The sequence below is a fragment of the Anas platyrhynchos genome, chromosome 27 (assembly GCF_047663525.1).
Source record: "Anas platyrhynchos isolate ZD024472 breed Pekin duck chromosome 27, IASCAAS_PekinDuck_T2T, whole genome shotgun sequence".
Taxonomy (NCBI): Eukaryota; Metazoa; Chordata; class Aves; order Anseriformes; family Anatidae; genus Anas; species Anas platyrhynchos.
Window position 1 is genome coordinate 4905083 of NC_092613.1, and position 24303 is coordinate 4929385.

The window sequence follows — 24303 nt, forward strand, 5'->3', positions numbered from 1 at the left end:
CCATGTAACGCGCCCGCCGCTCCCCGCCTCAGCGCCGCCTCAGCGCCGCTTCCCCGAGCCCCCCCCCCCCCTCACACACCCCCGGCCGCCACCTGCCGCCCGCCATGGGGGCCTGGAGCCCGGCCCGGCCATGAAGGGCGGCGGGGGGACCCGTTCCCACCTTCTGCCCGCCGCCAGGGGAGCACCGCGACGCCCGGGGACCGGCGGGGCTCCTCCTCGGTGAGTGGGGAGTGAGGGGGGGGGGCGCTGAGAGGGGCCGGGGGGGGCCCTGAGGGGGCCTTGAAGGGGCTGGGGGGGGATGAGGGGGGTCTGGGGGGGTGGGGGGTACCGGGGGGGCTCGGTCAGCGCCGGGAGGGGGTCGTGAGGGGGGCTCTGAGGGGTTTTGGGGGGTCGTGAGGGGGGGTTGGGGATAAAAGGGGGTCCTGGGGGGCACCCACGGGTGGGGGGTTGGTTTTGGGGAGTGAAGGAGGCCCTGGGGGCTGTCCCGGGCCCCCTCTGCTCACCGTTAACCGGGGAACGGGGAAACGGCCCCGGTTGGCTCCGTGGGGCATTGGGGGGGGGTCCCTCAGGTGCCCCCCCCCAGCCCCCTCTTTTCCCCCTGTCCCTGTTTCTTTGCTGAGCTGAGCAGGAGGCAGCGATCGCGCCCTGGGTCGGGTGGTTGGGTTTTGTTGTTTTTCTTGTGTGTGTGTTTTGTTTCTTTTTTTGTGTGTTTTTTTTTGTTTTTTCTTCTCTCTGCCTTCTGTGATTTCGTTCCTGATTTTCTGGAGCGCCTCTCGAGCGCTTTGCGGGGTGGGTGGGCGCCTCCCCACATCAAGAGGGGGGGGAACCCGTGGGGAAGGCATGCAAATGGGCGCCGAGCTGCACGCACGCAGGCAGGCAGCTGGGCTCGGCTCAGCTCGGCTCCTACCTGCCTGTTACACAACCTCACCTGCCGCCCGGGCCTGCTGCCAGCAATCCCCCTGCTTCCCCTCACAGAGGGGGAACCCGGCGTTGTTCCCACCCTGGTGGATTTTATTTTTCAGCAGTGGCTCCTGGACAAGGCAGCAAGCACCCCGTGGGCGAGCCGTGCCGGGTGCCTGCGGGGTGCAGTCCCTGGCGTTGCTTTCTCTTCGCTTTCTCCTCCTCGTCCGCAGGGCGAGCGCGCTCCCTGCGCCAGGCGCAGCCTTCCCGGCGGAGCTGCGCCTCCGTGCTTTCGCCCGGCCTGTTTATTTTTAGGGGCTTTAGCGCCTGTTTGCGGAGAGGAGTTGTTCCATCGTCATGGCAACCCGGCTGCGTGTCTCATAAACATTATTCGAGGGAACCTTTTCCAGCTCGATCGAGGCTTCCTTTCCGTAACGAGGTTAGGATCGATGTGAAACGCCGAGCCTGTTGCTCGTGGTGCAGGGACACGGCCTCTTGTTCCTCGCTGCGGATGCTTTTACCCTCAGCCGGTTCCATCTGCTGCTGGTAAACGTTCCCCGCAGCCTCTGCGATGGCAGAGGAGGAGGAAAAGCAAAGTGTAATCCACCGAAAGAGGAGCTCTCATACAATTACTTCATGGCTTATTAGAGGCAGTCACATCAGCGTTAGAAACAAACCAAGTGCCAGATAAAAAATGGAGTGTCTTTGAAGTTTGCCATTCTTTTTTTTTCCCCGACCGTTCCCATGCTACCGAAAGGTGGGGAAGGCTAGAAAATGCTAACTCGGGACACACAGTGCTCCTTTCTCAGACAGGAGTTAAAAAGATGAAACAAACTGCTCCTAAACCCCAAAATATTTGCTAATACCTCAATTTCGTATAAACTCACAGCTTGATTTTCGAGCCAAGAGCGGAGAATTTATTGCAGCGTTTGTTTAAAGTAAATATGCCTGTCAGACTTGGAGAGGGATTAGGCAATGAAAACTGTGGAGCAGCTCTTATCATGAGGACATCCTCCAGCGTTTCCTTCCAAGGAGCTTCCTGCCCTGATAACCACGGCTTCTCCTTCAGAACGAGCTGATTTTCCTGACTGCCTGGGAAACAACAGCGCCGTGAATGCCAGGGCCAAGGGGAAGGCTGGAATTTACTGGGGGCTGGGATTTTTTTTAATCTTATTTACCTGATTTTGTTATTTAGTGGAGAGGGTACAGTTTGAGTGCCTCTTGGAAAGCTACCAGGGTTTGGAAACCTTAATGATGGTGCTGCAGATGGGAAAATCTGCCTCTGATTTAATTCCTTGCAAATGGGAACTTGGATTTACACGCACAGCAGTCCCTTAACAGGTAGTTCACCTGTCTTCAGGAAGGAAGCAAGCAAGCAGCAGTAGTTCAGGTGTCCTTACACTGCTCCGTGTGTCCCAGAGGCAGGCTGTGTCCCGCTCCTAGCACTCCAAAGAGGCGGATTTTTGGCCAGAGTCAAAATCGGTAAAACCCTGACACGAATAGCTCAGGTGATTCACCTTCCCAGGGGCTTGAGAGTGTTTTATGAGAGGTGTGTTGGTGCAGGGACGTTTGGAGTGCTGGGCTAATGAAATTGTTGCTTGATTGTGTGCTGATGACCACTTAATTGCGGAGTTCATTAGTGCTGTTCCCACTCCTCGTCCCGTTAGGAAAATAAAAGGAACAGAGGGAATAGGGCAGCTTTAGGCTTGCTTTGTTGGCTGGCCAGAGACGCTGAACAACAGCCTGATGGTCCTTTGAAGTTAACCCTGTTGTGAACCAGGCCTTGGGCCTGTGACCTCCAAAAACCTCCTTTAATCTAAACTGTTGCCTTTTTTTTTTTTTTTAATTTCCTGGAACAACCGTCTCGAGCCTCGTCTCCGCAGGAATATTGCACAACACAACAGGGCTCGTTGTCTACAGATTCCTTCTGTTCACGCACCGTGGCCATCTTCAGCTATTAAAAAAAAACAAAAACAACAACAACAAAAAAAAAACATTGGGAGGGTTTTGTCCAGCAAAGCCCTAACGGCTCAGGTTTGGTGTACAGGAGCCGGGTGCCTGTGTGGTGTGTGCACAGCGAGCCCGGCTTCCTGGGATTGTGTAAGGATTTCATGTGCCCACCTGCTGGCCCGCTGCACGGCTGATTTGCACCACTAAACACGAGGACCCTGAGACCATCCCGGAATTATCGTTGCTGTTTGACTTTATTTATTAAACGGAAGAGTTCGGGAGAGGTTTTGTTCTCTCCTGGTGGGTTTTGGTGCTGTCGGGGTGCTGTGCACGTTCGTGGTGCTGATTGGGTTCAGGCAGCCTTCAGCATCCTCTGTGGCACCGTCACGCCGTGTCTTCTGCTTTGTGCTGCTCGCAGTCAGCTTGTGAGGTGTCCCTTCTGTGTCAATGTCTGGACAGCTAGAAGTGTGCCCTTGACATGCCTGGGAGGGATTTTTGTCCTCGTAAGGACACTTTTTCTTCCCCGTGACACTTTTTCTTCCCCTCTCCTTTGCACCAGCCTCGGCTTCGGGGGGGGAGGAAGGGGGGATTCTGGCAGGGCTGTGGAGCTGCCTGCTGTAATCAGCCCATCTGGAAAAGTCATCAGCCTGCAGATGCTGATAAGGGAACAAACCGAGGCGCGGGATTACTGAGCTGCTCTCGGTGTTGAGTCAAAGCACAGGAAATCTGCCAGCAGGCGTTGAAAGGGGGGGGCTGGGGCACAGCCCCTCCGCTGCTGCCCCTGCTACCTGCCCCGTCCCAGCTGGCTGCTGCCTACTGGGGCTCATCGAGTGCCCTTCTCCCCCCCGAGCTGGGGGCACTGAACCCTTTGGTTTGTTTTGCAGCGCTGAGTACAGCTGCTGGCCGTGGTAAGATCGTGAGCCTCTTCCTAAGCTGTGCCACGCCGTGCTTGCACGCCCTCCTTCCCCCGGCGAGGCAGAGCCTGGAGGCTCTGTGATCACAGGGAGCGCGCGGGGCGGCTTGTGGCGGAGATGGGTGAGAAGGCGCTCGAGAAGATGCCTATCTCGTGGCCTGGCTCTTGTAAACGTGAAGCTGTTTGAAGGCAGGGCTCAGACAGAGCTGCAGCAACCTCCGAGAGGCTGCAGCCACCCCAGCACGCTCAGGTCTGCAGCCTGCGCTCAGCAAACTGCAGCCAAACCCCGTCAGCTACTCGGTGTGCTGCAAGGGTCAGCCGTAGGCGGCAGAGAAGATCTCAAGACAATAATAGTGCTCTATTTTAGCATGCTCATTACAAAGTCTAACTGCCCTCTGCCTCTAGCAACTATTTTTTCCTCGTACTCAACTGGTGCAGGAGTGGGAAGGCTGTTGTCATAAACAGCGCCGTTGCCTCGCTGCCTAATTCCCTCATTGTCTTCTCAAACGAGACCTTTTTCTTTCTCCGTGGACTCTCCGAAGGAAAATAACCTTCAGCAGAGAGGCAGCGTGCCGTGGTGTGCTTGTAATTATTGGTGTATTCATCTCGAAGAAGAAGCAATCAAACGAGGAGGCTTGTTGTGCTGACAGGGAGCTGTGCTGGGAGATGGATGCCTTTTGATGAAAGGAGCCGTAGATGTGGAAGAGGCTGAAACGTGACGTACAAATCACGCACGAAGCAACGTCTTGCCATTGTTAGCGTGGATACGGGTGGGCTGCTGGGTTCCTGTCCTCATCCCCATGCCTTTTAGTTCCCGAAATCAACGGGCCCGTAACATTTCTGGGGTGTGGGGTTTGCTGAATAAAAAGGACGAGAGGTTCCGCCAAATTCCTGCCCCTCGTGGGGCAGAAGGAGGGGGACAGTTTTGAGCATGTGGCCCTAAAAAGGGCCGGGGTATGGACAGAAGCTGGGCTTGGCAGCTGGAGATGTGCAGAGCTGGGGTCAGACGGGGAGCTGGCACTGCTCGGGAGGCCTCAGGGCTCATGGAAGGGACGGGACGGCTGCCGTCTGCCCCCACTGCTGGAGAAGGAAGAACTTCTTAACACAGTACCTGGGTTTTCATAAATAAGACAAAGCGACTGTGCTCAGCTCTGCTCTACTGGTTTTATTTTTACATTTTGTGTGATTTTTTTTTCCCCCTGATCCTGTTTTTTCTTAAAGAAGCAACAGTTCTTTGATGTGCTCTTAGGCGGTATCAAAGTAAGTGTAATAAAGTCAAATGAGAGGAGCCTTTGTTCGTCATGCAGCATTGTCTCCTGTACGTGTGTCACCCTCTGCCAGTTGCAGCTTACTCCTGGCCACGGAAGGGGCGAGTCCTGCCAGCGAGCCAGTTGATTTAACCAGCTGGGAGGCCTATTTGCTGGCTCTCTCTGCTGGGTTTAGTTGTCAGGAAAAGCTCCCAGTGACGTCGAGGTACCTCTGTTGGTTCCTGTACACGTGCACAATAAATATTTAATAAGAGGGACGTTCATGCTTCTCGTCTGCAATACAACCTGCCTGTTACCACACCGCTCTGTGTGTGTGTTCCCTGGCAGCTGGGGAGTCAGAAAAACTGCCCCATCTTGATGGAGACTGGATAAAGTAGAGTGCAACGGCCACATGCAGCATATCTTATGAGCAATGGGAGGAATCAAGACAACACTAAAGCCTGTAAATGCCAGAAATGTCACTAGAAACTTAGCTGATGACCATGAAAATGCTGTGGCCCTGCCTGGGGAAGGATTCTGCCAGCCAGAAAGGGGCGGTGGTTGGGACCCAGGCACCATGAGCTCTGCATAGAACGTGCACGTTGTTATTTTGGTCAGTGCTCCTTAGAACAATGTAACACGTCACCGTGAAAAGTGATTTATTTAAATCCTTTATCTTCTATCATTTCAGTCACTCCAGGCACAGGCCGTGTTGCTGAACTCAGTGCTGTGCACATACCATTTGCTCAGGACTGTGTATCCTTATCCCAAACCAGCCTTCGCCTAGCAATCATTTGACAGCACTTGGTAAGCTTTGAGATGACGACAGCGAAGTACTTCTTCCTGAAGGGAAGCACACCGGTGGGATTACGGCGTTTAAATTGGGGGATGAAATCCACGCAGGTTTTTAGGCGAAGAAAAGCCTCTGCTGCTCTGAAATTCTGCTGCTAATCTAATTTCTGTGTGATTACCTCCCGTTGCATCAGGCAGCGCTAGCTGGTGCAGTGCTGGTACGGGCTTTGGAGCTGCTGCGGATAAATGTAGCGTGGGAATAATCACTCAACTTCATTTGCCTGCTCTCTCGCTGTTAGCACTTAGCGCGGGCATTGACAGCTCTGCAGAACGGTGGAACCAAGTCCTTGTGCCTGCACAACAGCCGGGCGTGTGCATCATCCTAACAGGGTAACGAGGCTCTGCTCATGGTGCTGTGCCAGCAGGCAGATATTAAATGAGATTCAAGGTTCCTGGTGAACGTAAGTCGAAGCCCTGGAAGGGATTGAATTGGGTTCCCTGCCCCAGAGGTCTGGACCTTTCGGCTCCCCAGCGCGCTGTGGGAAGTCTCAAAGCACCGGGCTCAGCAGCTGATGTTTTCTTAGAGCACTCAGCAATTAATTTGGGCAAGCGTGGAGTTGTACGCGTGCGGTAATTAAGGAGGAAAGCACCTTAGGCCAGCATAACAAGGTGGTGTGGGTGTCCTTCATTTTGAGATTGCGCGTGTAATTGCAGCAATTTAGCTGGCTTGATCAATGTAACATCCCTCTGGAGTCGTGCAAGCGTGCCATGAGGCAGGTAGTCTTAAAAATAGGCTCACCGAGATGGGCTCTGCCCAAAAAACCACCTGCCCTAGGGCACCTTATTTAAATAAGAATGCAGAGTCCTGTGTGAGCTGTCAGCAGTAATCCTTTTACAGGGCTGAGTGAGTCGGGAGGCTCTGACACGAAGCCGGTTCTCTTCCTTATATAGGGCTGGGTGAGTGCTGGGCAGTGAGGAGGTTGGAATAAAAACCCTTGGTAACAGATGAACTGGCTGGCAGTCCCGCCTGGATCTTAAACCCAGCCCAACAGATGCGTGGGTCCTGCTTGCAGGGCTGGGCACGATGCTGGTGCTGAGCCTGGGGTCTGGGCGCTGCAGGCTCCCCCTGGAGAAACCCTTTGCTCTATAGTTTTTTTTACTGAGATTTGTCGGGGGGAACGGAGCAGTTACACACATCAAAACACCATCCCTACAATTCGCCGTGAAGGCTCTCGGTGCACGATGGCCGGGTTTTTTGTTATTTCAGTGGAAGAAGGTGAAGCTGTCTGTGTGAGGAACAGCTTCCTCGCTGGGAGGGTGGCGAGGGCTGGCACGGGCTGCCCGGAGAGCCTGGGGAGTCTCCCCTGGGGATATTCACAAGCCACCCAGACACAATCCTGGGTACGGGGCTGTCGGAGACCCTGCCCGAGCGGGGAGGTTGGGGCAGCCGATCCGCAGAGCTCCCTCCAACCTCCACTGCTCTGCCATTCCGCCAGAAGGAATCCGTTCTCGAATCGGTTCTGGATTAAAGGGAATCCGTGTGGGACACTGCACGAATATAATTTGATCTGTTAATTCGCAGCGGAGCTTATCCTAATGCTTCCTCTGTGCAGGCGGGGTTATTTGTGTTCTGCTCCAGAACGTCTGTGGAAGTGCTGCTCCACGCGGTCAGATATGGTCAGGGAAAGATGGCATCTCTGCCGCCTCGTCTGCCCCCGATGACTTTGTCCAGCCACTGCTCAGTGTGGGAAAACCGTGCTGGCAGTGGGTGAAGCAACTGGCTAGTGCTAGAAAGTCTCAGCCTAGAAGACTGACGTAGGTAAGACACGAGAGGAATCAAGAGAAAAGCCAAGGCAGCGTCTGAAACCGTTTCATTTACTTTTTTTTTTTAGCTTACTTCCTTGTAAAACACGGGGATGAAATTTGGGAAAGAAAGGAGGTTTGAGAGGAGACCGGGGGTCGATTGGGAGGGACAGCGGCAATACAAATGAGGGAAAATAGAGTTGTGCTGCACAGTGGCATCCCCTGGTAACTTAAGCAGTCGATCCACCCTCTGCCTTGTTAAGGACCTGGAGGCTGGAGGTGGGTGCAGGCAAGAAACGGAGGCGGTGAGTGTGGGTGTTTGATTTTACCTGAGAGCACCTGAGCTTTTTTTTTTTATATATATATATAAAGCAGTACAAGTCAGAATGGGTGAACATGGAACAACTTAGAAACTGTGGGTTTTTTGGCGTGTTTTTTTTCTTTTTTTTGGATAATGACTCATTGCAACTTACCCAAAGTGACCTGATTTAGTTAAATGAGGCTAAATATAACCCATGTGAAAAGGACTGACATGTGGGAGGAGACGATAGCAGTTGGCTCTCAGCCTCTCTGTTCTGCAGGGAACATCTTTCACGACTGGTGACTAATAATTTTTACTCTTGCTGCCTTTGGAAATAACATCTCTGCACCCTTACCCCCTTCTAGGGAGATGCAGAAAACGCACCGGTCCTAATCTCTTGCCTCTTACCTGCCTTTCTGAATTTCAGCTTACTGCTATGGACAGTGCTATCACCCTGTGGCAGTTCCTCCTCCAACTCCTGCAAGAGCCTCAGAACAAGAATATCATCTCTTGGACCTCCAACGACGGGGAGTTCAAACTGCTGCAGGCAGAGGAGGTGGCCAGACTCTGGGGAATCCGCAAGAACAAGCCCAGTATGAACTATGATAAACTCAGCCGTGCTCTCAGATACTACTATGTGAAGGTAACAAAGTCCATAAATCCACCTGAAATCCTTATCCATCTTACCCGCCTAATGAGCTTTGTTTCCTTTTTCATTCTCTTCAAGGGGATAGGTGTCACTTCTGTCTCCCAGACTTAAGTGAGGTGCTCTAGTTTGTGTTTAGACGTGCTTTTTTTTGCCTTTTGTTTATCCTCATACCTGGTTCCTCCTGGTGGTTATGTTACAAGGTTCTAGATCCATTTGTGCAAAATGTTACCGTCTTTGATTTATGCCTTTGCTAATATGAATCTTTCTTTGAATAATGTTCTCCTTTCCAACCCCTCTCCAAAAATACGTGTCCTTGCACGTGTTAAAATCCTTAACACTCCAATTTAAGCAACAGAATAATAATGGTCTAGATGGTGAATATTGCACTACCTTGAGACCTTTTCTGTAATTGTCTCTACGAAGGAGCTATCAAAATAAGGATTTCCTGTGTGGCAGCCCAGAGTTTTTTTCTTTTCCTCTGTATGTTCAGAAATGGCACCCCTAAGGAGGATATTGAGTTTATTCCAGGAGAGGAAGGTGCTCCTCTTATTTAGCTAATGTCTTCTAAGAACTTGCAGTAGCCTTTCATTAGTGCACGTGTAGTGTCAAAAAGCTGAAGTAGAACCGCAGTGTGGGATTGTGATCTTCATTTCAGTAACCTTTTGATAAGCCATTTATCCCACAACTGCTGCTGTGTGGGTGTCCGGGATTGAAACACAAAAACAGTTCCTGAGGACTGTCAGTTTGTAGGATATGGTTTGTTGCTTGTCCTTTATGATTGGGTAACACGGTTTCCTTAATCTGACCTTATGCCAAGAGATCTCAGTAATAACAATTGTTCAATAAATAATAATATTCTTTGGCCCTAATTGTTTGTGGTGTTGCAGTTGGGAACAAACCAGGTTTGATGAATGCTGCTTTGATTATTGAAAAAGCTGATAAGCCTACGTTCTGCTGACCAGTCCAGCTTCTTTCTTTTATTATCATCTTATTAAGAATATGGGTGTTGTGGTTTGATAGATGACACTTACTGTACACATACCAATGATCTTAACTTTGATGGGGGTATTGGCTATCTTTTGTGTCCTAGCTGATCTTTGAAAATATCGTAAACTCAATTGTTCTGCAGTTTTAAGGCTGCTGTTAGTACATTTAAAGTCGGGTTAAGTTCACCTGCTCTAGTGTTCTGTCTGGGAGCTCGGGAAGTGATACTTTGGTGGGATAACCAAATTGCAAGAATGCAGCCTGTATTTTAAAATAAATAGAAACAATTTTCAATGAAAGACTACCAACTATTTAATTCCTCGGTCTATTTTAGGCAATGTTTGTAGCAAGAAAATTAATCTGAAGGGCTAAAAATATGTATCTTCTTACCCACAGAATATCATTAAAAAAGTGAACGGTAAGAAGTTTGTATACAAGTTTGTTTCTTATCCGGAGATTTTAAATATGGATCCACTTGTCGTGGGCCGTATAGAAGGAGACCCTGAAATGACTGGTTTTGCGGAAGTTAGCAGTGCTCCAAAGGATGTGGAAAACTGTGGGAAGGAGAAGTCTCAGTCATGTGCTAAGTCCTCCAGCCGCAATGACTATATCCACTCAGGCTTGTACTCCTCTTTCACGCTGAACTCCCTGAACTCTTCCAGTGTAAAACTCTTCAGGTCCATCAAGATTGAGAATCCAGCCGAGAAACTGACAGAGAAGAAACCCGCTCAGGATCCGACACCGTCTGTCATCAAGTTTGTAACCATGCCCTCCAAAAAGCCGTCCTCGGTCCCCCTGGTCGCTACCACTTCAACGGTTTCTGCCACTTCCACCGTTTCTGCCCCTTCGGCTGCATCTTCCCTCTCCATTGGATCAGAAGAAACTCTCCAGACCTTGGAGACTCTCGTCCTACCCAAGTTAACTGTCCCTGAAGCTCCAGCACCTTTGCCAAACTTAACCACCAGCTTCACCCCAACTCCGCCCGTATCCTCGGTTTCTCCCACTCTGCAAGTTCCTTCCACGCCCCCGTCGCCTCCCCTGAGCTCTAATCCTGACCTGGACATTGACACGGACATAGAGTCGGTGGCTTCGCAGCAGCTGGAGCAGGCTCAGAGCCTTCAGCATCAATCCCCAGAGCCCAAAGAGCAGGATTCATCTGTGCTGGAGAAGGAATTTGCCAATCATCTCTCCAGATCTAAAAAACCCAAAGGGCTGGAGTTGGCTCCTACTCTTGTCATTACAGGCAGTGATCCAAGTCCGTTGGGAATACTGAGCCCTTCTCTCCCCACTGCTTCTCTTACTCCAGCACTTTTCTCTCAGGTAACTTAATTACCCCCACCACCTCTTTTTTTTTCCTTTTTTTTTTGTTTTTGTTTAAAGAGTAGTGGTTATATTTTTAAACAATAAAGGAGGGCAAATGAAATGTTAAAAGCCTGTAGATGGTGTTTGGGAGTTCTGAAGCCCATGACATTACTTCCATTTTCTTATAAAACAGAAATTTTATTCATAATCTCCATTATCTTCCACTCCAAAGTGTGTCCAAGTAGCAAGCCAGCTGAACACATCTGTACAGCGTTAGCATGGGGAAGGCAAAACCCAGCACCTGTAAGATCCTTTGTAAATCTTCCCAAAGTGACACTGAATCATTTCAAAAACCCTAAACCCTGCTCTTCAGGCTGATTCTGAAAATGCTTAAAAAAAGCTAACCACTGAGGTGTTTGTTTAGCCGAGTGCTTTCACTTGATTCACTTGAGCAGCCTTTAACTTCAGACCAGAGTGATAGGAGTTAACGGTGACAAGAATGGCTGCAGAATTTGGCTGTTACCACTGAGTGGGAAAGGAAAGCTTTCATTCCTCCTGGAAAATTTGGAAGAGAACCGAATCCAACGCTGCTGTTATATTGTTCTGTATATATTTAATCTCCTTCCTGTAATAAATTGGAGTGAAACTGCAGGGAAACCGCTGATAGAAAACTGAACTGGCTGAAGGCAGGGGGGGGAAATCAAGCGTAGCTGCTCTTCTGGCGCCCCTCGAAGTGCTTGGCTGGTGAACCTGCAACATCCAGAGCATTCAGAAGCTGGATGTGAATTTCTTTTGTTGTGGCTTACATCACCAGTGTCACCCAGACCATGTGTATGCCCACTGCCTGCTCACATTAAATTCATGGGCTGAGTTTTCCCAAGTCCTTGCAGGTGCTGTGTACTGAATTGCAGGAGAAGCCAATTTGCTGTGCGCAGGATTTGGCAGCTGCTGGGAGAAGAGGGCCAATTGTTTAGAAAGGGGAGGGAGAGCCGATGACTGCTGCTGTTGTGGGGTTTGAAGGGAGGAGGAGGAGAAGGTGGGAGGAAGCGGAAGGAGAGAAGGGGAGTTTCTGAAATTTGGATCCAGCCCTCCGCAGCTGTAGGAGCTCATTATTGTGGCGAGCTTTCCATCTGCTATCTATTACTCAGTGCAGGTTTCAAACAACTGACTTGTCTCCATGTGTTTTGCAGACTCCCATCTTGCTGACCCCAAGTCCCTTGCTCTCCAGTATCCATTTCTGGAGTACCCTAAGCCCGGTTGCTCCTCTCAGTCCTGCAAGGTTGCAAGGTGCTAACACACTCTTTCAGGTAAGTTCAGCCAGTCTCTGTTTGACCTATGCTTAACCAAAGCCACCTTCTTCGGCAGACCTGCGGGGATCTGTTACCCCAAAAATCCGATGGCAAGTTTGGGCAGTGATACTTGCTGCTTAATAAGGCAAATGAGCATTTCAGGGAATAGTTCATACTTTGGCTGCTTGGTTATTCCAAGTTTTAAGTACTAAAAAGTCGCTTGACAGTTTCCTTGAATTCAAGGAATGATTTTGTAGCCAGTGGAAACAAAATGGACATCTTTGGTTTCTATTCCCATGTTAGCTTTTGAGAGCAAGTTTAATCTTAGTGGATGTTTACCCTGTTTTGTTTAAGTATATTGTAAATGTTGTTGTTTTAGAAATGGTCTAAATTAATAGCAGTCTGCTGTAGTTAAATTACGTTTTTTAAGTCTGCCTTTCCTGTAAAACTTGCCTCCTCATAACTTCACGGGTTAAGAGTTTCCTGGAAATGGAATTTTGCTATTCTCTCGTGGTTCTTTTAATAGTTTGTTAACAGCCTCTTCCTTTGAAGGACATTAATTAAATCTCAGCACTGGTAAGAAGGGAGGCTCTGTGTGTGATCTCTGGCAGTATGTAGCACATTTTCTGTACGCTCTGTATTATTCTGCTATCTTTTATTGTTTGGAAATTCTCAGCTTCATTGTTTTTGGTAAATATTTTTATTTATATAATAAATTTTAAAAAATGCCCTCTAAATTAAGAAAACTAAGTCTTTAGCTGTAATTACCTTTGATTTTCCTCCACGTTCCACTTAGGAACTGGAGCACCTCTATGTGTTGCCTGAGTCTGCTTAGGCAGGGGGTGAAATTTAAGTGCTTGTCTTTTGGGTTTATATCTGTCATCTCCATGGAGATGAAGGAAGTACCTTATGTGTACTGTCAGAATAGGCAATAAACAGCTAGGTCTGAAAATGCGTTGGACCTTTTCCTCTATAAATAGCTGGTAATTAATTGAGGAACAATGTAGGACGTGGTTTCTCAACAACCTCTACGAAGTCCCTGTCTTGTGACCTTATTAGTTTAGGAGATAGGCAGCGCTCAGCGCAGAGGCTGCAGACTGGGGCTGTCTGCTGACGCTGGTTGCAGTTGCACAAATCCAGCGATCTGTGCTGCAGTAGCATTTTAAAAGTCAATTACTTGGGGAAGAAAGAAGATTATTTGCGAGGTTTTGTTAGTTTGTTTCTGGGGGAGCTTCTATATGCAGAGATATGAGAGGAACAGTAAGTTAAAATAGCCTCTTCCTTACTCATTTTTGTTTTGTCTCTCAGTTTCCATCAGTGCTGAACAGTCATGGCCCATTTACTCTGTCTGGACTGGATGGACCCTCTACCCCTGGCCCATTTTCCCCTGATCTGCAGAAGACATAGCACATGAACTCATGGAAAGGACGTATTGGCAAGCAAGGGAAAGATATGACACTTATATTTAACCATGTTTTTTAAACGAGCAATTTATAATTCCACAGAGATTATCAAGTCATAGTTTTTGCCATTCCCAGATAAAATGCCTTTTTTGCAAAATTCCTGTTTTTTGAAGACCCAGATTGGGAATGTATATGCAAACGCCTTAATAGGAGCTGAAGCTCCGGTCTCTTCTCTTCCCTCCTTGGTTTGGAAGACTTCACCATGGTTAAAGGGAGTTTCAGTTGGTGATGCAGTAACTGAGTCTGCACTGATGGCAGCAAATGGTATCAGAGAAGTCTTTTCTCTGTGACTCTTGGAAAACCTCTGTTCTTCTGCTTCCTGTGCTTGGCAAGAAGAAATCTAACTGCGATCGAAGCTGGCATTCCAGGAAATGCTCGGGAAAGGGGTGTGTGCGCACTCGGCTTTGCCTTGGGGCCTGATAACTTCTGCAGCAACAAAACAGCCCGCGTCTTATCTGCTGTACAAACGTCTTGTCTCTTTGCAGGGAGAAATTTTCAAGGAATACTCGATGATTGTGTTACTCAGATATGAACAATTTGTGAATGGCATTGTACACAGACAGCCCAGCCTCTCGGAGAAGTGGTCTGGCTGCCTTCCGGATGCTTCCCGGCCCTCCCTTCGGTGAGGAGGCAAGGCCTGGGGACAAACGAATGGTGGGATTCGTTCCTTTCAGTTCTCAGAAAGTTTGAATGCTGAAGTCCAAACATTTCTTGTGCCAGAGACCTGTTCTAAAGCCTGTAATCTCGCTGCTAGCTTAGCAGCGTGCTGGATTTCCGTGAGGTTTGAGGGTGTATCTGTTCCGTGAGGTTGCTGCCTGATGCGGGATTTTCAGACCCAAGCCGTGGGTGGGAACACTAACGTCTGAGTGTTAACGTTACTGCTCTTTTCCCACAGGTGAAGTGGAGAAGCTCCCCTTCTCCTAGCTCTTATCTCGAGTTTTGCTTTACATCTATTGCTTTTTTTTTATACGAGGAAGCACTCAGACCCCCAAAACGTTAGGCTTAGTGCGTACAGCTAGTTGCGGGAGGTACCGTGGCGTATCAACCTTACTGTAAATTTGTGCTTGCTTTTCTTTCCTTGGTGGCCGTGTGTGTGGATGAATACAGGATCAGTTTCCAGAGCCATTCGAAACACTGACGAAATGAAATTTGTAATTAGATTTTTAAACCTCAGGAGGCCTTTTAAGAGAACTGAGGAATGACAGAAGCGGGACTCTCCTCGCACGGCCCCTCAGAGGTTGGATGTCTTGGTCTGCTGGCACCGAGCTCTGGGCCCTTCCACTTCGGGTCTCTGCTGTCAGGCAGCAACTTCGGTTTGCTACTCACATACGCGTGGTGAGTTGGTGACGTAAGGATAAAATACCCACTAGAAAACAGATGGAGACCGTCTCTTTCCTTCGGTATCCTCACTGCCCGTCTCTGAGGTTTTGATGAGCAGAGAAAGAGTTACCTTTACAGCAAGAGGAGCTGGCAGCGTGCTTCCTGCTCTAGTGCACCTGTCTGGTGGGTGAATGCTGAGCTCTGCCTTCCCAGAGTTTTCCTTTTGCCACTTTTGTGGACTCTGAATTCACTTTAAAGCATACGTATGACAATACCCGAGACTTAATTTACTGCAGTGATTTTCTCTCTGTATATTCTAGCATTGAAATGATGTAAACCACTTAGTATGTTCCCGGTAGGGCACCCTAGCCATGGGTGGGTGTAATGGAGTTGCTTTTTGGGCATTGTTCCTCCAGAAAGTCCTCTGCCTGGTGGGAGGTGGGAGAAAAGAGTGTGCCTATCTTGGGGTGCAGATAGCGGGGCGCGAGCTCACGTAGCCAACTGTCTTCCCGGCCGTCACGTCAGAGGCACGACACTGCTTCGCGTTTGACACAGCAGCAGATGCAGGATCAAGTTCCTGTGCCAGTGGCTCTTAAAATGACAATGTGCAATATTGACTTTTTTTTTGTTTTGTTTTTTAAATGCAGAAAGAAACCTGCAAATCATAGTTAAGAGCAGGCATGTGGAATTTTCTGGTTTGCATGATCGCTTCTGAGTTTGCTCTAGAATATATATATAGCTATATATAAATAGCAGCACTTTTAATGGTTGTTTTAGGTTGGCCAATTTTATGCCCACTGTGTGTGTGGATTTGAGAGCAACATTGCCGACTAGGATTAGAGTTTAAAAATAACTAATGAGCACTAAAGACTTGCAATTTAATTGCTTCCCTTTCCTTGTCCCCTATGGAGAAAAGCCAAGTTTTTGTTTAAAAGTTGTGTATGTGCACACGTGCACTTATTTTTCTGTAAACTGTATCACTTTCAGCATAGGTATGCAAGAGAACCAAATGCTAATGTAGCTTGTCAGTTTTGCTTGGCCTGGTTTCGTGCTCTTCTCCAAGTAGCTGCACAAGCTTGCACTGCCACAGCTGGTCGCTGAAATACGCGTTCACCTTCAGGAATGCCTTCTTCAGAGAGTGTGAAACACAGTCTGAACGTGTTGGCTTCGAGCCGGTGAAGTCCAACTTCCTGACGGGTGACATGAGAAGGTGACTGCTTTTGCTTGGGCACCTGCCTTGGAAAATAAAGGTCCCACGTAGGATTATAACCTCAGGAGGCAGTCGGAAAAGCAAGACTAGGCGAGGTGGGAGAGGAGTTCGCTCATGTTTTCCCCGTTAAAACTTTCAGGTCATTTAAGATAATAGTGTCTTGTATATATGCTGCCTCATTAAACGGACATTTACTAATAAGTGTATAACTGCCAGCTTTTTTGGATCACATTCCTGACAGCACAGTGTCCTCGGAGCTTGGTTGTGTAAACTGCTGGTACTCTGCTGGCTCACTGCGGGGGCAGTTTGCCACTTGGGTTTAGTGGAGGGAAGGTGGGGGTTAATATAGGCTCTCTTTTAATTACCATGTTAGCAGTCTGTAGTATGGGTATAGTGCCGTGTTGGTTTTTAAAATAGTGCAGCATTACAGAAACATTTTATTACGTTACAATTCATGTTGCTGAAGTACCTGTGGTATCGTCGAATGCTTGGTAGTATTTGCATTGGTTAATTCATAGGTGGTGGTAGAATTAGACTGGATGAGCATGGAAGCTGAACATCTGTCTCACTTCTGGAAATCTCTTTTAAATGTCGTTGCTGCTGTAATAGTACTGCAGAGTTGCAAAGCTTGCACTGCTGGTGCTGTCTGTGCTACGTCTGTCTTTTGTTGAGATCCTGGACCGTCAGGATGCCACTAGCAACGTGTGCTGCTAGCAGAGACAATCCGTGGAAAGCAGAAACGTCTTAATACCAGCCTACATTTAGAGAACCGTCCCTGTTCCGTCTTACCCATTTTCAGAGAATGTGATCCTAGCAATGAGGGCGATGGAAGATGGTTTTTTTTCTTAGCAGCTTAAGTCTAGAACCTTGTTTCAGAAATTGATTGGTCTTCAGCAGTGACAGCTGAATGTAGTTCCTATGCACTGTCTTTGGCACATTCACATTGCGTTTTGCAATAGGTCAGGAAGTGATGAAATTCCTCAAATTGGAGAATTTGTTGTATTTATGTAGAGTGTCCTAAGACTTCAGTATCCCATGCATCTTTGGTGTAATGGAGTGGGAATTAAAATAGGAAAGGCTTTGGCTATTCAGTAGTTTGTTTGGGGTAGTTTCTCCCTCTAAAATGTTTCCAAACCTCAGATACCCAGCAAATAAATTCTTCTTGGTTTTTATGGTGTTCATTTTAACCGCAGTGAAGGCTGCTTATGTGCATATCTTCCTTCACAAGCTTTTCAACGTGCAGACCTGTTTAATGTCAGATTCCCTCATGACTTAAACTTCCATGCAAGAGCTTCTGCAGGTCGAGACCAGATAAAAGAGCTAGCCTAGCGCATCCATGCAGTTTCTCAGGTGAGCACAAGCAGAGTTCTGGTCCACTTCAGTAGCATTATTCTAGTGCTGAGTTTGGAACCTACAGTGCTGACAATCTGTTGGCTACCCATGGTTTATTCATTTATCTTTTAGTTACTTTTTGCTACTGTTTTATAGCGTTTTTTGTATGTACTCAACTTTTACTATACAATTTAACCTCTTCCATTTTTAATGCATATTTGTTTACAAGACACATCTCAGTGTTGTATCAAGAGGCTATCTTGGTATTGTCAGCTATGAAATAAACTACATCAGTAGTTAAGGAACATTGTCAAATTTGACAGGTATTTTAAAACTTGATGTTTGAGTTTTGGGTGTCCATAACGATTTTGTTCTGTTTTGTTCCTTAGTTCTCCTGTGTAAGAAATATTACCTACCTTCTGGCCTCTCGGGTCCTAGGTCTGGAGAGTTTATTTTGTCTTAAAAATGACAGAGCATGGTATTGCAGGCAGACAGCCCGAGCACCACGGGATCTCCCACTCAGCAGCTAAGTTGAAAGTACATGAAAATTGTAATCGTGTTGCTTAGAAGCTATTTGGGGTGCTTTAATGAGGTATAGTATGTCTTGCCTAAACAGGAATTTTTATGGTTTGATTTGAATTTAATTAAACAGTAATTGGCAATGGCTGCTGTTTAGTCTGAACAGCGTTAGGAAATCTGCGTAATGTGGAAGCCTTTGGCTATTGCCATCTAGAAGTGGTGGTTAATACGTGACATCCTGGAGTTGATCTCCTGAAATCAGAGGCTGTCAGGTGAAGATGAAAAGATGAAATGCAGCGACAGTTGTTTTTACACAATTCTTCAGGGCTATTACTGCAATAGACTTTCTTGGATTGACATCTGTGAACGTGGCATTCCATGTTCATGGCATTTCATTGACTCTGTAGGACCCCTTTATAGAGCTGGTTCTGGACAGAAATATGACTGAAAATAGAACCAAATCTTTTCTCTGTAGCCCGCTTTTAGTCATAAGGATGTAATATAGGAACTACAAAGCCACAGGAATGGCAGTGCTGCCATATTTCTACTTTGTGTTGAGTATCATCATCAGACCTTCTGCCTGTCTTGGTACCGCCTAAAGCAGAAAGGCTGAGCGTTGGTTTTGGGTGTCTGGCAGATTTTGGACTGGGATATGTTATCCTTGCTTTTGTACAAAGAGCAATCAAAATTAAGGGAGGATATGTTCACTGCAGAAAGTTGATTCTTTTTGGAGGATGCAGCTTTTCTGACCATAAGCATACTTTTTTAAAAAAATAAAAATAAAAATCAAGTGACCTGTAAGGTAAGAGAACTGGGCAGGGCCCAATATTTCTGCTTGGATGTGTAAGCTAATGTATTTCCCTTTTCAGATAGCGAGATGTCAGCTTCGTATAAATTATTCTATAGAAAACAGTAGAACTGACTAGCATTGATTTCTGTTTACCCTCCCCTTCCAAAGAATGTTGGTGAAGACTTTGTGGAGCTATTCCAGGCATCTGATTAAAAAGCACACTTCTACAGCTGAAGACTTGCTTTCTGTGTGCGTTAACTGAGACTGGAATAGCTCTCATCTTCTGAATGTACATGTGCACACAGTCACTGCCCGAGAGGATGTGTGTTCGTTGTGTGATCTGGCTTTCAGATTAGTGTCAACGATGCTTACAGTGTACACTCAGAGCAAATACTGCACTATGCAGTTGCCACTTTTAAATGTTTTGCACATGCTGTTGAGGCTTTTGAGGGCTTTTTCTTTCCTTTTTTTTTTTTTTTTTTTTTTTTTTTTTTTTTTAAAGAACTCCAATCAATTTTACCATGGTGTGGGCTAAGTATTTGCCAAAGGTTATTTTTAAATGCATCTTTGACATTGCTGTATGCCACGTCTTCTATAAAAGTGTCTTAACTGTATCTTTGAATAATTTTATATTCATGGAATGACAATTTGGGCTTTTTTTTCCCCTAAAACACTTCTCTGTTGAGACCATGCATTGCAGAAGGTTTTCATCTCAAAGTAGGGATTTTGGCAGGGTGAGAGGATTACAGTATAATTAGTAACCTTTGGAAAACGGGGGTCTTTTAGTGGAGACACCGAAAGAACTGTAAGCAGTGCAGTCCAAGAGGTTGGAAAGCTGTGTTTGGAGCCCGTTTCGGTCCTTGGGCAGTACATGCAGCAGTGCTGTACTAATAACTGGAAGCTGTTTTGTTTTGTTTTCCTTCTTTCTCTATTTTTTTTTTTTAAACACAGGAAGGCTTCGAGGATGGCTTCTGCATGGTTCCTAGTGTGTGCTGTGTGCTGGGGGGGGGGGTTACAATACCTGGGTTTTGCTCTAGGCTCCTTGAGATGCATTGTGGTTTTTTTTGGCTAGCATGTCTTAAATCTTCAGGCTTTGAAATTGCTTTATAGAATTGTGTTGACTTTTTGTTCTGCTGTTGTTCAGTTGCACAGAGTTTTATATATATGATGTACTAGTTTTAACGTTAATTCTCTGTGAACAGGGTTGAGATTATTCATTGTAGTTTAAAAAAAAAAATGTATTCTAAAACTCCCTTTGAAAATCTTGTTTGTATTCTGTTGCAGTGTTACCAGATGGCCTTATGTACGTCACAGTGTTTTGTGATAAGTACAGTAGCACATTTAATGCTTATCTCTCCCAAACCCCTCTGTTTTTATAGCTGAGAAGTATATTCTTAATAATAGAGATGCATAAACGGGAAAATTTAAATGACATGTATGGTAAGGATAGTGGTCGTCTCCTCTAATGTGTGTTAGGACAGCTGGAATTAATCTGGGACTGAAATGGCTCTGAGTAGGGGCAGTTCACCAGCACAAGACTTTGTCTTGAGAATGTGAGAACTGCTGGGTGAGCTGATGGCAGATTTTAGTCGTATGCCAGCAGCTTGTAAATTGGGAAAGATGCCTTGGCTTCATCAGAACTGCTCTAACTTACACCAGCTGAGAATCTGGTCCTTGCAGCTTTTTGTCCGTGGCTTAGAGAGAGCCAGGGAGGGAAGGTTGAGCTAAATCTTTGAGAACTTCAGCAACCCAATCAGCTGTGGTGATATGTGACAGTTGTCATTCTGTTTAAAGTGCACATCTGTTTTGGAAAGTGATTTTCTGATGCCTTTAGTGTTACTCCTCAAGTGAGTTTTTAGGTTAATCTGGATTCTCTGTAAATCAGCAAGATGATTTCTGCAGTATTTTCGATACTACAGCAGCTCTGACATTTCTGCTTGGGGCAGGCTATGGAGACAATCATGTAAGTTAACTCATTAACTCTGAAATTGATTTGATTTTACTTTAATTTAAGTAAAAATGGTATTGAAGTCAGCAAATAACATTTTCAGTTACTCTTTCCAGAACAGAATTGCATTTAATATGCATATATAGTACCGAGTCGAGAGACAAAGCAAGTTGTGTTCTAGCAAACATCTGCTGGCTTCCTACAGTGGAGACTTACTCTAGACATGGACTTTTAGAGCCAGCTGTAATCTTACACCGCTTTGGTGCTCTTCTTACAGTTGGGTAAACTTGCCTGTGAGAGAGTAGCTTCTCAGTTGAACTTTTTTTTGAAAAGAAAAAAAAAAGAAAAAAAAAACTTATAAGAGTATCTTAATGCCATTGTGTTTTAAAAAAATGCTGGTATGTAATGCAAGTACATAAATAGCCAAAGTTTTCAGTAATTGTTCAGTGTTACTAAATTTGCTTTTATTTAACCTTCCAAGATAACATATTAGGAAGACCTTCAGCATGTTGATATCATATTGAAAAAAACTCCGATCAGCTTGATTATCGCAGATATGCAGTTATTTGAACACATTTCAGGTTTGACTTTAGAATTTGGAGGGCAAAGTTCTATGATGCAAAACTTACTTTGGAGGACGTGCACTGTATTGACACTTCAAAGTAACTAATACTACTTTTCGAGAGTGGCATATTGGCAGTTTTTATTCAAACATAATGAAGGTCTTTCCTGAGAAATCAGGTGACTTTTCTATTGCTTCAATTTTTGTGCAAAAAAAAAAAAAAATCAATGTATTGCAATCTTTTTTTAAAAATGGGGTGGGAATAGTTAAAGAAAACTATTTTATGTAAGAACTGACAGAGGGATTTGCTTTGTATAATGCAAGCTGGCTTTAAAAAAGCATTGTAGCAAATTATTCAAGTCAATCATATGTTAATAGTTATGTGCAACCAGACATGCAAAACAATTGTATTTTTTTAAATAAATATTTTTAACAAAGTTCCTGATCTTTTGACTGTTTCTTTCAGTGGAGGAAATTGAAAGTGGCAGCTGCAGGGCGGCTTGCTCTGTGATAGTGAGGGAGTTCATCAGACCTCGAGCTAACCTGTCTTGTTGGCAGAAGCACAGGCTTCCTCCCATCTTGCTCGAATGGAGACAGAGATAGCACTGCTGCTGGCTTTGTGGTGCCATGCAGTTTTTGTGCCAGAGCAGGTACCGTTCCCCCCTCAGTGAGTAGTTCCTTTCCATATCCTCTCCATTTCCAGCAAAGTGGAAATCTGAATTATCAAGGACACTTCTATCAAAAGAAATACTGTTCTGGAAATTGCATTTTGCTAGGTATTGTCCGTCTACAAGGACATCATAAAACGTGTTTTGTTTTTTTTTTAAATAGCTGACAGCACCTGTTATGATATAAATGTAATCAGCATAGATGTCTTTCTAAATAACCTCCCTCAGTTTATTGTTTCACGCTCATTTCCTCTGTACAGACACGGAGAGAATGCTGTCATAGTGGGAGGGTCTCTATTAATACCAGACTTATTTATTTATTTTTGCTGTGATTGGGTTTTGCAGTACACCACTTACTTTTCATCCCAGCTGTCTCCAGGAGCGTAACAGTGGCATCCTGTGGCTCTAGAGAAGAATTACAGCATGCGCTGCACTGGATGTGAGGCAGGAGGGCTCCTGGAGGGTAGGGATGAGTTAAGCCCCAACTTCAACTGTGTTTATCCTCCTTCATGCTTTGACCTAGAGCACGTTCAGGTTTATGTATACAGCAGTAGCTCAACAAGACTACACTCTGAGAGGATTTCTACAGAAGCCACATGTGAAGATATTTTAGGGAAGGTAAGGGCTACTGCTTGGGAAAACAGAAATTCTATTTACCAGCTGTTAGATTCAATCTAAATTTGAGAGTCGGAACTGTTAAATAGAGTAGCTGATAGTCTTGGCCACAAAGGGCTTAAGTTACCTGAGTCCAGTCGTGCTGAGAATCTAGCAATCAATCACCTTTAATTAAACACTGCTTTATATACACACGTACATATGTACATCCACATACAGCAGTTAAAGCAAAAAGTACATGTCCAATCACTCACTGAAGAAATAGATGCATGGAGCTTTACATTCTAAAGCCAGTCCTTTCTTCGTAGCTTGTAATAGGCCATGCGTGGGTTATAAGAGTACCTTACAGAAGGCACCTGTCCTGTTATAATAAGTATTGCACAGATTAAGCAGCTGGAGGCTGGCTCCAAAATACCTCTGTTTAAGCTTCAACTGGAAGCTAGAAATAAAACTGCCCTAAAAGACACTGCAACTGTAGCAGCTAACATAATGACTTAAAGCAAAACAAAACATCACAACTCATTCTTGTCTCTAAAAAAGAAAGCTAATGATTTTAATAATCAAGAGGCCCTAGCATGCTGAATAAGACACTGTCTTAGTGAACATCTGATACTGTGTAATATACAAGAATCAACTGTGCAAATATAGATAGAGCCTGCTACCACTGTGCACTTGGTGGGTTCTACCAATAGCATAATTTTTCCCATTTGGAAGTATTCACGGAGATCACATACACTCCTGTGTTGCACCAAAAAATAGTTCAAAACCAGTATTGTGCTGTAAATTGTAAGGGTTCCTGTACTTTACAGACCGAAAAAAAGAAAAAAAAACGTCGAGGTCAATGACTTAAGCCAGAAGAATTTCAAAGTCTTACATATGGAACAAAGTGTTCGCCTCCACCTTTCATCCTGAATCGGTAAGGAAAGCTCATTTGCAGGACTAATTGTTCTCCATCATCCCTTCCCTACTGCTGCAGCCTTTCAGGTACAGGGTAAGTCTGATGTTTATAGTCTTTTTGGTACATGTGGTACGGGCAACTTGTGCTTAGCTTCCCATGGTGTTTTAGGACGTTTTCTTGATTCTGACTTACCCAAACTAATGTGCTTTTGATTGCAGAAAACTTGCGTGATTTAGTCATTAAGTGTGAAATCATCCTTAATAGTACTGCTTAATTGTGTGCTGTTTTATTGCTTGTCTAGGGCACGGCCACTTCTTTAGCGCTGATACTGTCCAGTGTCATCCATTACTGCTGGTTTGTCAGGTGAGGCAGCATCCATATCTGCAAAATTGACATTAGATAGACATTAAAGTGAACGTGCATGAGGTCTCTGTCTGGATGTTGCTCTTCTATCACCCACCCCACCAGCTTTTTGCTTTGCTGGTCACAGAAGAAAGGCCTCAATCTCCAGTAACCTGAACAAGTTCCTCGCCTGTCACACAGTGCCCCTTCTCTAAGAGGTGCTTGAAAAGGAAAAAAGAGTGTGCATAGACTGGCGCAACAGGTAAGAAAAATCTTTCATCGGTGAGGCTTTTCTCACGAGCCTGACAGCTGTTTTGGAGGGCAGACCCAATCGTTCCCTGGATTTTAGCCAAGAAACAGCCTTGGGAAGCCTGTGCTAGCAGGGCTTACTCCTGCTAGCTCAGCCATAGCATGCAGTGCTAGTACAGCTGGCAGCCGATTTGGTTTAAGCTTCCTCTGTGATATCCACAGACCATTCCTAGTTTTTTCCCTTGCTTCTCCAACAG

At 46.0% G+C, this 24303-nt stretch overlaps 2 protein-coding genes across 5 annotated transcripts in view; one reads left to right on the forward strand and one right to left on the reverse strand.

Annotated features, from left to right (window-relative positions):
• On the forward strand, positions 1-21712 carry ELK4 (ETS transcription factor ELK4). Of its 2 annotated transcripts, XM_038168446.2 has the most exons (6): positions 80-219; positions 7416-7621; positions 8334-8549; positions 9936-10859; positions 12032-12148; positions 13439-21712. In XM_038168446.2, the coding sequence occupies exons 3-6, from the start codon at positions 8343-8345 to the stop codon at positions 13535-13537; spliced, it is 1347 nt and encodes a 448-aa protein (XP_038024374.1). In that variant the 5' UTR covers positions 80-219; positions 7416-7621; positions 8334-8342; the 3' UTR covers positions 13538-21712. The 2 variants fall into 2 exon arrangements, with proteins under 2 accessions (XP_038024373.1, XP_038024374.1); XM_038168445.2 differs by lacking the exon at positions 7416-7621 and having other exon boundaries at positions 1-219.
• The window catches only part of MFSD4A (major facilitator superfamily domain containing 4A), a 23115-nt gene continuing 17558 nt past the window's right edge, over positions 18747-24303 (reverse strand). For all 3 annotated transcript variants that reach the window (XM_038168443.2, XM_027444997.3, XM_038168444.2), the window contains exon 10: positions 18747-23836. In XM_038168443.2, coding sequence (XP_038024371.1) covers positions 23772-23836 — 65 coding nt within the window. In that variant the 3' untranslated portion in view covers positions 18747-23771. The remainder of the gene's footprint in view (positions 23837-24303) is intronic.

Coding starts and splice junctions, on each gene's coding strand:
- ELK4 (XM_038168445.2), top strand. CDS start 8,343: ATGGACAGTGCTATCACCCTGTGGCAGTTCCTCCTCCAACTCCTGCAA. Junction 8,550..9,935: donor TCAGATACTACTATGTGAAG/GTAACAAAGTCC, acceptor TCTTACCCACAG/AATATCATTAAAAAAGTGAA. Junction 12,149..13,438: donor GTGCTAACACACTCTTTCAG/GTAAGTTCAGCC, acceptor TTTGTCTCTCAG/TTTCCATCAGTGCTGAACAG.